This window comes from Melanerpes formicivorus, unplaced genomic scaffold (assembly GCF_026170545.1).
Source record: "Melanerpes formicivorus ecotype bairdi unplaced genomic scaffold, bMelFor1.0.p_v2 SCAF_4, whole genome shotgun sequence".
Lineage (NCBI taxonomy): Eukaryota > Metazoa > Chordata > Aves > Piciformes > Picidae > Melanerpes > Melanerpes formicivorus.
In genome coordinates this window covers 7,409,662-7,426,533 of record NW_027142356.1, presented here as the reverse complement: position 1 = coordinate 7,426,533, position 16,872 = coordinate 7,409,662, and the positions used below count along the sequence as shown (strand labels likewise).

The 16,872-nt window shown below is 41.6% G+C and overlaps 1 protein-coding gene across 1 annotated transcript in view; it reads left to right on the top strand.

Annotated features, from left to right (window-relative positions):
* Positions 1-588: 588 nt before the first annotated feature.
* TACR3 (tachykinin receptor 3) overlaps positions 589-16,872 on the top strand; it is a 47,847-nt gene continuing 31,563 nt past the window's right edge. Inside the window, exon 1 of the mRNA XM_068171069.1 lies at positions 589-1,329. Within this exon, the coding sequence (XP_068027170.1) occupies positions 854-1,329 (476 nt within the window). The 5' untranslated portion in view covers positions 589-853. The remainder of the gene's footprint in view (positions 1,330-16,872) is intronic.

Here is a 16,872-nt window from a genome sequence, read left to right as displayed (position 1 = left end):
TTTTAATTTTATAAATGTTTCTTGATGTCAGTTACATTACAGATTCAAAAATGAAATTAGAGAGCAGCAAGGTTGTACTTATTTATCTGAATGAGCTCACTATTCCAAATCCACAGTTAACAGAATGCTTAAAAGGAAAGCATGTACTAAATGAAGAGACAGCAGCATAAAAACAGATCTGAACTCATCTGGAATAAATTAATCTGAAAACAGCTTTAATAAAAAGCAGTCTCGGTCCTGGGATGTTCAACCAAGCTGGCTAATTAGCCCTGCAAAGACAGGGCAAAAAGGCTGTTTAAAAAGGAAGCACAATAATGAAACTTAAAGAAAGGCAATATAAACCAAATCTCTCAACATAAACGAGATGAGAATTCATTTTCCTCGTGGCACTCTCTACAGCTCCTGAAAGTGCCTGCTGCCGGCAATGAATGAAATAAAAGGGGAGGAGGGAAAACAGAAAGAGGTGTTAACTTACCAACCAGCGGACGGAGCTTTTCGCTCCGCTCCCTTCATGACGCTGGGAACTCACAAGCCTATAAAATGTGCCTTGGCTACCAGTCCCCTTCTCCTTCAGCAAAACTAAAAGCAAGAGGTGTCTGTGCAGAGGAGGAAAGATGATGCTGTTCTACTCAGAGGTAGCTCTTCTGTCTCAGCTGGTGCAGCATGTCTAGCAGTTTGAACAGTCCAGCTAAAGCTTTTTCTGAGAGATCTCTACTGCCCAGTACCTGCTGTGATACCTTACTTCTTTTTTAATTTCTTTCCTCTCCTTATCTGTTGGTGGGGATCTTGAAAGGTTAGAAGAGGGAGGTGGCAGAGGCACATCATTGCTATAACAGAGGAGAGCTCCACCAGGATGACTTCTGTCCCCACAACCAACTGGAACACAAGTATGAGTAGCAGGTGGAACATGAGCCTTGCAGCAGCAGGCGATACGTGGAGAGAGGTGCTGGGAGTGCCAGCTGGAAATGCTTCTCCCCCTGTAGCATCCTCAGCAGCCAACTTCTCCAATCAGTTTGTGCAACCCTCTTGGCGCATTGCCCTGTGGTCTCTGGCTTATGGTAGTGTGGTGGCAGTTGCTGTGTTTGGAAATCTCATTGTCATCTGGATTATCCTGGCTCACAAGCGCATGAGGACAGTGACCAATTACTTCCTGGTGAACCTGGCCTTCTCTGATGCCTCCATGGCTGCTTTCAATACCCTGATCAACTTCATCTATGCACTGCACAGCGAGTGGTACTTTGGAGAGGCTTACTGCCGCTTCCACAACTTCTTCCCAATCACAGCTGTCTTCGCCAGCATCTACTCCATGACAGCGATAGCTGTGGACAGGTGAGAAAAGAGAGGAAAAGTTCAGGGGTGAGAGACTGAAATCAGATTCTCTGCCGAAGTAAAAATGCAGAGTTAACAATTATGAAATTATGAGAGGCAGAGCCCTCGACAGTTCATCAGTTGTGCTCCTCTTTACTTCTTTCACATCTCTCTCTTATGCAGTTTTTCTCCCTGTCTTTGATCTTTCTCCTTCACCTTCACACTGGGTTTACTCTATTGCTTTCAATTACAACAAACAGTTCTGCTTTCTGACTTCATCTGCACTCTGTGCTCTTTGAATAGTCATTCTGTAACAGGAGACATTGCTGTGAAAACAGTCTCTGTCCCTCAGTTATGTCATCTAAATCATACTGATAAGGAGTAGTAGAGATTGTGTGAAGGGAGAAGATTTCAAATTTCCCTCCTCTTTGTATTTCTGCAGCTGGCAGAGGCATTTTCCTCCTCCTCAGAAATCACTTCAGACCCTGTTTTTAATAGCTCTTCTCACAGACAGCTCTGAGCTGCTTGCCTCCTTCTGATTTTAACTAATGAGACTTTGTATTGCCATCTGTGCATATCTGAGGGCTGGTAAGAACATGGTTTCAAAGGGCTTGCTTTTTTTTCTAATTACTTGCAGCAAAACAAGCCTTTGTGACTGTGAAAGAAAATAGGACAGGGAAGAACTTTACCTTTGTGCTCTTGATAATAATGGAATAGGACAGCTGTAGCCTTCGTACAGTAAAAAGGAAATGTAGCTGTCAGATTTCCAACAGAGATGTTTTAATGGACCATCTTTCTCAGAAGGTGCTGAGAAATTAAGTGAATTTAGAAAAGGTGCTCACAATTAAGGCACAATTATTCACTTTGCCTTAACTGACCTGGCAGAACTTCAGCATTCCCAGCAATGGTTGTTAGGATTTTATGAGATTTAATCCATCTTCTGAAATGTTATTTCTCATTTCCAGGTGCCAAGAATGGGGAACACATTGTTTTACCTTTTGTTTGTTCTATGGACAAGTTCATAATGCTTTTTTGCTGGCTCAACGAATTACAAATTTTAGGTGGCATTCTCAGCTGGATGCATTTCTGTTCCATAAAGGTAAAAATGAAAGACAAAATGAGATTCTTAGCAACTTTTCTACCTCTCTGCTCTGGGGATGGGTGAAGGCAGGAGAGAATCAGTACACCTTCCTCTTGCCAGTGATGTATTTTGTTCCTAGCTGTTGCTTCTCATTAATAATGGAGGACGTAGCGTAAAGCAAATGATACTATCTTTAACCAGAATAAGACTTCTTCCATTGCTATGTGGGGATCATTTTAAGATTCTCACCTATATTGAGGCTTTCAGAAAGATAAAAAGGTTTTAGGTGATGCTGGGGATTTATCTGGTATTGCTGCAGCAGATTATGTAATTAACTGAGCAGTTACTACAATGCTCTGAGTGAGGTTTTTCCATTTTCCTGACAAAACCATACCCAGAGACATAGTACTATCTTGAAAGTTGCTACATTTATGCTAGGAAACTGGAAATAAAAATTAATACAGTTCTTTTGGAATCCAAAGAGTGCACTTCCAGAGTGAGGGAAGAATAGCTCTGCTCCATGCTGACTGAAGTGCAATAGTCAGATAAAATATATTGCAAATGTCTTCCTTGGTTTAAGAATGTGAGACACTGGTGCTCAGGAGTCAGTCACTACTATTATTGACTGTGATCTCTCTCATCTGAAAATTCAGGAAGAAACCACCATTTCCATCCCCACCACATCTCTAAGTTCACTTGTCCCTAAAGACAAATCCAAATCTTCCCTGTGTTTAGGTGAGCTCTCTGCAGTACCAAGGAGCAGGTGTAAAATAAACAGAGGAGCAGTCTATCCCTCCTTCCCCATTCACGTTGCTATTTCTTCCTTTTGTGCCAAATCACACTCAACAGGATTCAGTACCGTAACAATTTCCTGACTGCCTCTGTAGCACACTTCTACAGAATCAAGAGAAAAGCTGAGTCAAAGCAAACCCCAAGGAATGTCTTTTGAGGCTCCAGCTCAGCTAGGTGGACATTTTTTAAAACTCTGATTCCCATTTAGCTTCTGTAGAAGTTCAGACAGTGCTTCAGAGAGGACACGCTTCATGAGTTTTCACACAGTAAACTCATCCTCCACATTCACATTCATTTAAAATATTTTATTTCTTTTAAAGCTACATATTAGGACAAAGCTACTGAGGGAACTGGAACTATGGGATCACATTGGATGATTTTCCAGTAGAAATCAATATCCCAAGCTGTCAGCCTGTGGCTTGGATAGCAGCATAATGCACTGCTAGGAACTACTAGATTAGGAACTGGCTGGAGTGCCAAACCCAGAGAGTGGTGGTGAATGGTGCCACATCCAGCTGGCAGCCAGGCACTAGTGGTGTTCCCCAGGGATCAGTGCTGGGCCCTATCCTGTTCAATATCCTTATTGATGATCTGGATGAGGGGATTGAGTCCATCATCAGTAAATTTGTAGATGACACCAAGTTGGGAGCAGGTGTTGATCAGTTAGAGGGTAGAAGGGCTCTCCAGAGGGACCTTGACAGGCTGGACAGATGGGCAGAGTCCAACATGATGACGTTCAACAAGTCCAAGTGCCAGGTGCTGAACTTTGGCCACAACAACCCCATGCAGTGCTACAGGCTGGGGTCAGAGTGGCTGGAGAGCAGCCAGGCAGAAAGGCACCTGGGGATACTGGTTGACAGCCAGCTGAACATGAGCCAGCAGTATGCCCAGGTAGCCAAGAAGGCCAATGGCATCCAGTATCAGGAACAGTGTGGCCAGCAGGAGCAGGGAAGTCATTGTGCTCCTGTACTCAGCACAGGTTAGGCCATACCTTTAATGTTGTGTCCAGTTCTGGGCCCCTCGATTTAAGAAGGACATTGAGACTCTTGAACGTGTCCAGAGAAGGTCAACAAGGCTGGGGAGAGGCCTCGAACACAAGCCCTATGAGGAGAGGCTGAGGGAGCTGGGATTGTTTAGCCTGGAGAAGAGGAGGCTCGGGAGAGACCTTATTGCTGTCTACAACTACCTGAAGTGAGTCTGTAGCCAGGAGAGGGTTAGTCTCTTCTCCCAGGCAACCAGCAACAGAACAAGAGGACATAGTCTCAAGTTGCATCAGGGGAAGTTTAGGCTTGAGGTGAGGAGAAAGTTCTTCACTGAGAGAGGTGCCCAGGGAGGTAGTTGAGTCACCGTCCCTAGAGACGTTCAAGAGGGGATTGGACATGGCACTTGGTGCCATGGTTTAGTAGTCATGAGGTCTTGGGTGACAGGTTGGACAGGTTCCCAGCATGCAAACAAACTTTTGGACTTTGGAGAGCTATCACATACACATTAGATTTCCTTGTATACAAAAGTAATTGTAAAGACTGACAGATATACCAATATTTCACACAAGTGTAAATAAAATTAGATTTATGATACATCAGTGTTCTGCATTACTGCAAAACAGCCTTCAAGGCTAACTGCTGCTCAACATAGTCAATATAATAGCATCAAGGAGACCTACGTAACTTTTCTTAACAAATCATTAGGAAAGAGGGAAAGTGTGGATCTGGTATTACCCTTTCTAAAGATCAGATTCTGATAAATGTTAACCATTTTTCCCTAGCCTTATACCCTGCAAAAATCCCAGCTCATTTTCCAGATCAACTAGTCAAAGGTTTTATAATAGAATATATAATAGAATATATATAATAGAATAAAACCAAAAAAGTCCAGTGTTAAAAAGTCTTCCACTTTCATGCACTTTTTCTCAATCACAAATCTTTCATCACAGATTGTGTTGATGTAAGCTCTGATGCCGTTAAAATTTTGCACCTCAGTGAGTTGTTAAAAATAAAGTCCAATAATTAGCTTCAAATTAGGAGATTATCAAAGTAAATCACCATTTCTGAAGCTTAAAACTTGAACATGTCCCAGAATTCCATGATGATTTCAATAATAATGCCATCTTTACCCCCTTTTAGGTCCTTCTGATAGAGTGATTGGCCATTGGAATGGGCTGCCAAGGGAGGTGGTGGAGTCACCATCACTGGAAATAGAATAAAATAGAATAAAATAGAATAAAATAGAATAGAATAGACCAGACTAGATTGGAAGAGACCTTCAAGATCATCCAGCCTATCATCCAGCACCACCCAACCAACTAAACCATGGCACCAAGCACCCTGTCAAGTCTCCTGCTGAACACCTCCAGCAATGGTGACTCCACCACCTCCCCAGGCAGCCCATTCCAATGGGCAATCACTCTCTCTGTGTAAAACTTCCTCCTGACCTCCAGCCTGAACCTCCCCTGGTGCAGCCTGAGACTGTGTCCTCTTGTTCTGGTGCTGGCTGCCTGGGAGAAGAGACCAACCTCTGCCTGTCTACAACCCCCCTTCAGGTAGTTGTAGAGAGAAATAAGGTCACCCCTGAGTCTCTTCTTCTCCAGGCTAAGCAACCCCAGCTCCCTCAGCCTCTCCTCATAGGGCTTGTGCTCCAAACCCCTCACCAGCTTTGTTGCCCTTCTCTGGACACGATCCAGTAAGTCAACATCCTTCCTAAACTGAGGAGCCCAGAACTGGACACAGTACTCGAGGTGTGGCCTAACCAATGCAGCATACAGGGGCAGAATGACCTCCCTGCTCCTTCTGGCCACACTGTTCCTGACGCAGGCCAGGATGCCATCGGCCCTCCTGGCTGCCCGGGCACACTGTTGGCTCATGTTCAGCCTACCATCAACGAGCACCCCCAGGTCCCTCTCTGCCTGGCTGCTCTCCAGCCACTCTGACCCCAGCCTGTAGCACTGCATGGGGTTGTTGTCGCCAATGTGCAGAACCCGGCACTTGGATGTGTTCAATCTCATGCCATTGGATTCTGCCCATCTGTCCAGCCTGTCGAGGTCTCTCTGCAGAGCCTCTCAACCCTCCAGCAGATCAACTCCTGCCCCCAGCTTGGTGTTGTCAGCAAATTTACTGATGATGGACTCAATGCCCTCATCCAGATCATCAATGAAGATGTTAAAGAGCACGGGGCCCAGCACTGATCCCTGGGGGACTCCACTGACTGGCCGCCAGCTGGATGTGGCACCATTCACCACCACTCTCTGGGCTCGGCCATCCAGCCAGTTCCTAACCTAGCACAGTGTGCTCCCGTCCAAGCCATGGGCTGACAGCTTGGCCAGGAGTTTGCTATGGGGGACGGTGTCAAAGGCCTTGCTGAAGTCCAGGTAGACTACATCCACAGGCCTCCCCACATCCACCAGGCGGGTCACCTGATCATAGAAGGAGATCAGGTTGGTCAGGCAGGACTTGCCCTTCCTAAATCCATGCTGGCTGGGCCTGATCCCTTGGCCATCCTCTAAGTGCTGTGTGATTGCACTTAAGATGACCTGTTCCATGATCTTGCCTGGCACTGAGGTTAGGCTGACAGGCCTATAATTCCTTGGCTCATCCAACTGGCCCTTCTTGTGGATGGGGACCACGTTGGCCAGCTTCCAGTCCTCTGGGACATCTCCAGTGAGCCAGGAATGCTGAAAAACAATGGAGAGTGGCTTGGCCAGCTCATCTGCCAGCTCTCTCAGCACCCTAGGATGGATCCCATCTGGTCCCATGGACTTGTGGGGATCCAAGGGGCTGAGCAGATCACCAAGTACCCCATTCTGGAACAGAGGAAAACTATGCTGCTCCTTCTGCCAGCTCTGCAGGCCAGCTATCTGGAAGACATTCTGTCCTGCTACTAAAAATGTTTAGATGTAGATGTTTAGGAAGAGACTGTATGGGGTACTTGGTGCCATGGTTTAGTTGATTAGATGGTGTTGGATGATAGGTTGGACTCGATGATCTCAAAGGTCTTTTCCAACCTGGTTAATCCTGTGATTCTGTGACTCAGGCTCTTCATTCTCTTCACATGTATGTTGTAAGAGCAGGTATTATCGTCAAAAAGTAGTACCACATGTCCTATAAAGGAATCTGCTACTGAAATTATGAAGTAGGCAGTTGGCACATTAGAAAATGTATTGTCTTGCCGGTAGGATACGTTTTAGTAGCTATCTCTGCATGAGTTCCTATTCCTCAGACAAACCACTCAAAGCCTTCATGTGCCATAAACATTTTAAACTAATACTGCTGCCAAATTATACGTGACCATTTCAATGTAGAATAAGACTACCTGAATTGGGAGTTAAGTATCTGTTACTTCCCCTGTATGTTCAGAAATGCTGAAGCATAGGGAAATGCGTGTGTGGAAAAACTGACCTTGAATAGGTCTGGCCCCATTTTGTAGTCATGTGGCAGCAGTTCCAGCAAGAAGATGTATACTGGTACTTGCATTCTTGTACACATGCTGGGTCAATGGATAGCGGCTTCGGTAGCGGCAGGCAGGAAACCTGCATCACCCAGCCAGCTGCTATCCTGTGCACAGAGCTCAGCTCTAACAGAAATGCAGCCTTTGCCCCATCTCACACTTGCCTCAAACTCTGATACTTCAAAGTAAATGGTTTCCATGTTAAAGGAGAGAGGAATTTGCACTGAAGTCCATGGAGAGACAGATGATCATAGGAATAATAAAAACAATAAGCTAGACAGATTTGTTTTCAAGTTTGTTGTGCTTTAAAGGCTATTTTCCCGAGAGAGACCTCCCCCTCATATCTGAAAGTGTAGCTCATGTAAACTCACTATGCTTGATTTTTCCACAAGATGACATTTTATTGCTAGTTAGCTTTAGCTGCCTCTAGTATGACATAGCTACATAAAACACTACCTACCATATCCCCAAACTAAAGTTCAATATAGCTTTTTTTAATCCTTTTTGTTTTCCAGACTAATGGATGACTTCATAATTGTGACTTCATGAATCAGCCTTTGTCACTGCATATCATTCTTTTAAATTTATCACTATTATTACTCCTATTACTTTGCCAATAAAATAGAATAGACTATAGAATTCAAACAGGGAATCCCCATTTCTCTGCATTGCCCAAATTTATGTTTTGAGGGGAAGCACATCCTATTTCTGGATTGAGTATCTAGGCTACCCTCTGAAAAATACTACTCCTCAGAACTGGAGAGAAAGAGTTGAACAGGAGAGCATTATGGGTTCAGAAATCAAGAGGAGAGACACAAAGGAGCCTTTATGACTTGAGGGCCTAGAATTATTTTCTTGGTTTTACAATACTCTTTCATTCTTTCTGAGAAAAGAGGTGAAATAATTCCTGCAGAACATCCTAATGCAACAGCCACAAGATTCAGGCTGCCAGAGATGTAGGAAAAATAATCCATTTCTTGCTATGATACAAACTCATAATAGTTAGAAAAAAAAATCCTTTTTTGAGTTTTGGTCAAAACCCATGACAGAATTATGTTATCAGTAACATATTGAGACAGCCTGGGGATAAATATAGGCTATTTTTTTTCCCTCCTTGTTTTTCATGGAGTAAATATTATATTTAACAAGCTGCTTTCAAAATATGCAGTGGGGGAAAAAAAGAGATGCTGATAAGCCAATACCTCGAGGTGTATAAGCAACATTTACAACAGTGACTAACCCCATGTCCTCTTGTACAAGACAGGAAACAACATCTGACAAATCTGAACTGATGTTCAAATGAGAAGTTCATCTTAGACAGTCTTAGCCTTAAATACAATTTCTCAATGACCTTATTCATAGCTTCAGGAAAACTATTAGAAGATATATCTGTGGTTTACTGCGTAATGTAGCCTGAAGTACTTTTTCAAAGATAGTCAAGGGTTGAAGCTGGGGTTTTTGTGGGTTTTTTTTAGGCTGGGGTTGTTTTCTTTGGTGGCTTTATTTTAATATTATCTGCTATATGGATGCATTTCTGTCTGGTTTACCAACCAGGGAGAAATTTTTATACCATTCATGTAATTATTCACCTAAATGAAAACTATTTCAAAAGAAAACACAGAAAGGAGGAGGAAGGCATTTAGATGGCAATGTCAGAAATGCAGGCAGTAACAAGGGTGTGTTGTAGTTTGTGCAGATGGAGCTGGTTTGGCAGAATTTGCATTGATATTGGCCCTTGATATCCCAGAGGTACTGTATTCAAAGAGCAAGAGAAACAGAAGCACTTCTGGAAGGAAGTCAGTCTAGCATTTTGTGAGACAGACCAAAGAAAAATGTTATCCTTTCTCAATGTGCACAGGTAGAGAATACATTGTGTATAATCGATCATATGCTTCCAACAACCTAGCCTATTATCACTTACCGAAGTGTTTCTCAAGTAGATAGCATTGGAGTGTTTATAAGAACTCAGCTATAATAAAGAATCCCAATATTCCTGTTTTAAGGAATTGGACACTAGCCCTGAATTCAGAAAAAACTGTAGTGTTACTCTCTGCTCAAAGCACAGCAGCCCTGTCACATGTGCCTCTGGGTAAATCAAGGCCAAGTTATTCTTCAGGAATACTGACCACTGATTTCTCAACCATACAATGTGTTTGTTTGCTATCATTAACTTTCTTTGTGCTGTTAGGTTTAGTTGAGAATGGTGTAAGAGCAACACTGTTCACTGTATATCCCTCTGGCCACCAAAAGTAGCCTTATTCAAAAGTCAGAGACAGTCCTAGAAAAATGCCTGTAGCCACTCTTCCTGCAGAGAAAGTCAGTCTAAATTAATGAATAAAAACCATTCCCATGAGACAAGACACAGCCTTGATCTAGCAGGTAGAAGATAAAGATCAAAGAATACCAAAGTTCAAGATTTGGTTTTCATCATGCAAAAAAATACCTCTAAAATCTCACAGTTCATTCCATTCTCTTCTACCCCAAAGAGATCTTCTGTAGCGTTTTCCACAACAATGTTTTAAATAAGGGCAGAGAATCATAGCAGTTTCCCTGCCTAAGCTTCCTAATTACCAGTTGATTCCAAATATAAAGTTTGAAAACTAGTTTCTGTTTTGAGGCAATAACAGCATCTGTGTATTCATGAAGGAAGCACACTGCTGTCTGCTGTTGACAAGGCACTTACATACAAGCATTATGATTTTCTCTGTCTCTTCCTTTGTCAAGCCCCAATTTCCTCTTGCAATCTAAGGCTGAACTGATTACTTTTTCACCCATCTGAATTTATAAACACACTGTAAACATGTGACACAAATCACTTAGGATGATTAAAGAGTTCCAACTCTGTCTCCAGATGGCATTTGTAGGATCCACTTTTGAACATTGTTTTGTTTTTATAATGTCTTATGTATTTTTGCTATAATTTCCTCAATGTTGTGTGGAAGAGGAAATATTTTCCTGCCTGTTTCAATTTATGCTTTACAAAAGCTATGTTTTACAAAAAAGGATAAATTGGGATTATTTTTATCCTTTCTACTATCAGGACCATCACAAACTTCAGAATCTTTTCTAGTACTTACCAGCTATTTGTCTCATGTTATTTTCAGAGAGCAAAAGAGTCTCATGATTATGCTGTCGTCATAACCACTGTCGTAAAGAGTTTATCAAGGTTACTCAAATGGGGACTGCCTCTATTACCATTTCAGAGAAAACAAATTTTCCTGATTTTATGAACCCAAGAAACAAGTACCAAACAGCAAATTGTAGACTCCAGCAGGAAATTAGATCTATTCTGACCCCAGCAGATAAAAAAGAAAAGAGTCTTGAAGAAAAAGAGGCATTGCAGCAACACACCGTGATGTACCAGCCATTGTATCTTGCTGTCTGACTGATTTCACCCCAGTTTTGATGGAAAGACTGATGCTGACTTCAATAGTACTTAGCTAGGGACAAAGACTGGCACAAGCCAAAGTTGGAAGAAAAGCCATGACAGTGGGATATGGTGTGCTCACAGAAAAAAAATAAAAATCATGTGCTCATGATTCCAGTGATGAAACTAAAGTGCTATCTAAAATTGCTTTAGAGTATTACACAGAATAAGGTGCAGATGCTGTGTGATCCTCATTCTTTCAAGTATTGGCTTCAGTCTCTACCTGCAAGTATTCATAGAATCACAGAATCAATAAGGTTGGAAAAGACCTCAAAGATCATCAAGTCCAACCTGTCACCCAAGACCTCATGACTACTAGACCATGGCACCAAGTGCCACGTCCAGTCCCCTCTTGAATACCTCCAGGGACAGTGACTCCACCACCAATTTAGATCCCTAAATTTCTAAATGTGCATATTCCATCTTACAAATATCTTGTAAGTGCTGGTGTTTATATTGCACAGGGTAATAATGGCTTCTGCTTGTTGTGATAAAGGAGTATAATGAGTTAATTCTTGACAGTTGATAAGTAATTTAGATTCAGTATCCCTGCTTTATTGCATGGAACAAATCATCTATGACATTTTAGCAGCTCCCACTGGAATGAGAAAGCATTAGGAGTCCAATACTGAAGTAAGAATCCAGAGCCCTTTGCTTAGCAGAGGGTCCCATTGCTCCAGCCTGGTGATTGACTGAACAGTAAAGGTCCAAACACTGCAAAGCAAATTGGCTTAGCCACTCACTAAATGTTTGTGTGGCTACAGAATGCTTTTCAGTGGTGCAACAAGACTTCAGTTGCTTGCAGCCATTATAAATCCTCCATTACCTCAAATGCCTACTATCTCTAGTGGTTTTGATTCTATCTCTCCTAAATAGCACAGAATACAGCAGAGCTACCCAGGCCTCAGCACTTGCCACTTTGACTGGTTTCAGGACTGCAGTTCAGGCGACTTGAAAGTACAGTAGAGAACCAGAAAAGTCATTAAGACACATGACAGCAGAGCACCAGAAAAGTCCATCTGTTCCTGTGGCAGACTGTTTATGGTTGACTGATAACAGACAGAACAAATCTTTGGGAATTCTCTCCCACACATTTGGAGAGGCAAAGGGGCTTGCCACCACAGAGCACTCCTATCAAAACACTGTGCTTTTCTACCAGTTCTGCTTACCTGGCAATATCTGCCTTTACATCACCCCATTTTCCTTTCCTATTCTCCCCTCTCTCAACACAGTTTCTATCTGCTGTTATTCTACAATTCATCTTTCTTGGCTTTTCCTCCTATTTGTTTCTCATTACTCATTTTGCTTCTATTCCTACTTTTGCATTCAGCAGTTTCCCAGTCTCGGTTCCTTTGCTTTTGCTCTAGATTCCCTGTTTCATCATTTTCCCTTTCATTCCTGGCCTACTCACACAATCCTCAATTTTCTACCCTATGTTCAGCACCATTCAGTGCACAATTCAGACAGCTTGTCTGCTGCTCCCCCACACTTTGTTGTGCAAAAGGTACGTAAGGCTATCAAAAAGAATAAGGAAACCAGTCAGCGTTAATGACAGAGCTAAACCATGAAAGACAACAGTTGTCAGCCAGGGATAACTGGAATATAATGGGCAATAACCTGCAGCATACACACACATTATCCCACACTCAGCCTTCTCACCTCATTAATTTTCTCCTGAGCCTGGAACACCTAGCCTAGGCTAGCAGGAGCTTTCATTCCTTATGGAAGTATCCTTGCCAAAACAGACAGAGACCAAAGACAAGGGCCAACTGAAAATTAACTCCTTCAGGTTGAGGCTACCACATTAGGTACCAGTAATGACAAAATAACTTTACCAGTAAATAAAACTGAAGGCAGGAGAGGCTAAGCCTCCTTTGCAAACGATAGCTAATAGTGCAGGAATGACTCAACTCTCTTCTGCACTACTTCAGCCTACAGAGATCAACATCTAGGTACAGTTCAGCTATGGAGGTGTGTTTTTTTTAACCTGTAGCTGAGAGTCATTCCACTTTCCACTATATCCTTAACTATGATAATGATGGCTTCTCTGGAAAAATGCTAGCACACTTATATGACGAATTTCAGTGAGTGTGACAATTACAGCTATAAAGCAATATCTCACTGTGTTAATTAAGTAATTTTGTTGCTAAGAAAAGTCACTGGAAGAACAAGTTAGATACTTCATTGTAATTGTTAGTGTACTAGTAAATTAGAATAAATTAGATTTGCTACAAAAGCTCAGTAGTAGAGAGCTGTCAATAGTCCCTGGTCAGCTAAGTCCTTCTTGCACAAAGGCATTGTTGAGGCTCCTCCACCTCCTCCCCATCTTGTTTGTTAGAACGACTGCCTGCTACATTTTTGTAACCTAGCTTGTGAGAAAGCTGGGCTGTTGGTTTATCACTCAAATTTCAACAACTACAAAAAAAGGCAAGTAGCCTGCTTTTTATCTGATCCTTGTCCTTTGACTTACCTCACTCAAGAGAGCCAATAGTTAGAATTTCCATCAGAAGAGCTGCATGAGTCATTTCACACAAGCAATCCACACCTTTCAAGGGTAGTCGCCAGACAGGGAGATAAAACAACAAACAACGGAATTACTGCTGATACCTGTTGAGATCAAGGGTAATATAACTGAGAATAAGAACAATGTGAATGCAATAGAAAACTGGCAATAGCACACAAAATAATATCAATACACAATCTGAAGAAAACTGGCAATTGAAAGACATTATTCCAGGCTAGGAGAAAATGCCTTAAGAATCCCACAAGCATGTGAAAATTATGACTTTTTTATGTGTTATCACCTACTACAGGTAAAGATAATCAAGCATTTTGGACAGTATCTGGCAGCCCACACTCAAGCTAGCTCAATTTGAAAGACAGGACTCATGACTAAAAACTTAACTTCATTACCAAGCTGTACTCACTTTTTGGAGGACAGGGGAACTAGGGGGTAGAGGGCAACAATCCAATCAATGTCTATTTTCACCAGATTTCCTGCTCTCAGGACAAGATATCCTGCATTTTAATAGTTAGAATGTAAAACCAAACCCAGCAGCTTAGCTGAAACAAATAAAAAAGCAGGTAAAGGAAAGGGGAACTAATTATTTTGTGGGGAAAAAAATGTCAGCACAGCAAAAACAAAGCAAAGTGGTTAGGCCTGGAATTCTAGATATAGAAATTGATGATTCGGAACTGAAATTATCTTAGAGTACTCTAACAGCATTTAAATATTTTGTAGTAGCACACTTATCAGGCCCACTAGAGGCTGAGGAACACTGTGATGGCAGATGTTGCATTTATGACATATTTGATGGCTAAATATAAACAGAGTTATTTTTGCTAAGAAAAATACCTATTGTATAATTACTGTAATAGGTCAATGACTTAACCCATGACAATTACCCATCTCACAAGTATGAAATTTCCAGAAAGTAAGATGACCTTAAATGAAATTTCTTGAGTACAGCGAGTAAATATGGATAAATAGGGAGAATTACTTACACAAATTCTCATCAGGAGCACTGGCTTATGAATATTAGTATTATTGGCTTGTAGTTAATGTCTGTACCTACAAATTTTGGCCAAGTCTGCCTAGAACCTAGGCATGTACAATTAGGGCACGTTAACATAACAATTAGGACATGTCACATCATCCTTCATTTTACATGTCTGCTGCTCTTCTAATTGCAGCAGAACAGAATTTATTCATCCAACAAAAAAATGGATTCAAATCAGTGGCAGAATCTGATTGCAGTTCAAATTCTGCCTGGATTTAGAAACATAGAGCCAACAATATTAGTTGCTGGAGTGTATTCAGAGGAGGACAATTAAGCTGGTGAAGGGTCTAGAGAGCAAGTCTTGCAAGGAACAGCTGAGGGGACTGGGATTGTTCAGTCTGAAGAGGAGGCTGAGGAGGAACCTTCTTGCTCTCTACAACTACTTGAAAGGAGATTGTAGTGAGGTGGGGGTCGGTCTCTTCTCCCACATAAGAAGTAATAGGAGAAGAATAAATAGCCTCAAGTTGCACAAGGAGAGGTTTAGGATATCAGGGAAAAAATCTTTACTGAAAGAGTGGTCTGGCATTGGAATGGGCTGATCAGGGAGATGGGAGTCACCATCCCTGAAGGTGTTCAAAAAACCTTGTAGACACAGCACTTCAGGATATGGTTTAGTGAGCATGGTGGTGTTGGGGCAATAGTTGGACTTGATGATCTTGGTGGTCTTTTCCAACCTTAATGACTCTATGATGCTATAAGGGTACACATGATCTAAAGCCAACGCAGAAGATGAGAACACAAAAAGCAAACATTATGAATGTCTTTGAAACTCTTTTAATCTATGAATGTCAAAAGGACAAACATAGACAAGAAGAGTAACAGTAGCTGCATATTAGTGTCCCATTGGAATTGGATCTACGCTTGATTACCTATAAAACAATTAATTCTCTGTGAGTATAAAGTAATCTGATTTTTATCACTTCTAAGCCCCACAGCAACACCTAGAGCCTAACAACAGCACAGTATCTACTAATGCTGAGGAGACATACTGGTTGTACTGCCCTACAATGCCTATTACTGCCTATGTAATTTTCCATACAGAAAATAATCTCTGAGTCTATCCCAAACCATCTTTATGTGAGGTAGAAATGTACAGAAATAGTAGATGAAGGGCCATCTTTTACTTATTGAAATTCCTTTAGAAAGTGTAACATAACTCAAAGAGGGAAGCAATACTGAAATCTCTGAAAATATTTTTCTCTAAGCATACAGCTGGAATAGGTGTGGTTTGACTTTCTAACTGTATTTAAAGGCTGAAGCAGACATGGACAGTGGCAATTATGAGGCATGAAGGCTGAAGACTTACAATGGAAAAAGAGGACCTTTAGGAAATTGCTGATAGACTCCCATAATCTGGTCAAAGGTGATCAGATAACTGGACATGTGTACTGTGAAAGAGAGTGGAAGTAAACAGGCCACAACTATTCTTTAGCAACAAGTTTGCTTCTTCCAGAAATACTACTAATCCCTGTGAGTGATTACAAACTGTTTAAAGTGATTCAGACATTCTCCTAGGAATTTGGAAAACTCATCAGTAAAACATTCAAGCTGGCATCCACATTCAACTCAGTTCTTTTCATAGGACACGAAAATGTAAAACAAAAATAACAAGAACCAAACAAACAACACCAAAACACAGCAAAGAAAACAAAATCCTAAACAAACAACAAAACACAGGAAAAAAAAGTAATTTGGTTAGTTTCATTTTGACTTGCCCTGGTTATTCCCGAGAAGCTTATAAATTATTCCTATTCCGATTCTTATTGCAGAAAAGCAATGCTTTGGAAAACACAATGTAGAATGTCAGTGCTACCAGTGACTTCAGAAAAGACAGAGGTACACTGAATACTTCCATGGAAATGTCTTGATTGAAATTGCTGATCCTTTAACTCCTACATCAACTCACAAACAATATTGTTTTGATCACAAATAAAAATATTTTCTAATACCCTCTGGATCTGAAGCAAAAGATTAATACAAAGGAAACATTTCCTTGTGTTGTTTTGGAAAACACCATGGTATCAAATTAAAGAACATATAGTTTCTTATTAAGTATGCTGTACTGGTAACACAATATGGACATACATGCATGTGGTGGGTTAACGCCCATTCTGAAAAACAGGGTGGAGGGCTTGCAAGTGCTTTGCCCTCCCTGCAGGAAGTTTTCCTCCCAGGAAACTGAGTCTGTTCCACTCCCCGCTCCTTGCCCAGCTAGGGTATAAAAGGGAAGGCATTGGAGTCATTATCTCCTTTAGGCTCCTGCC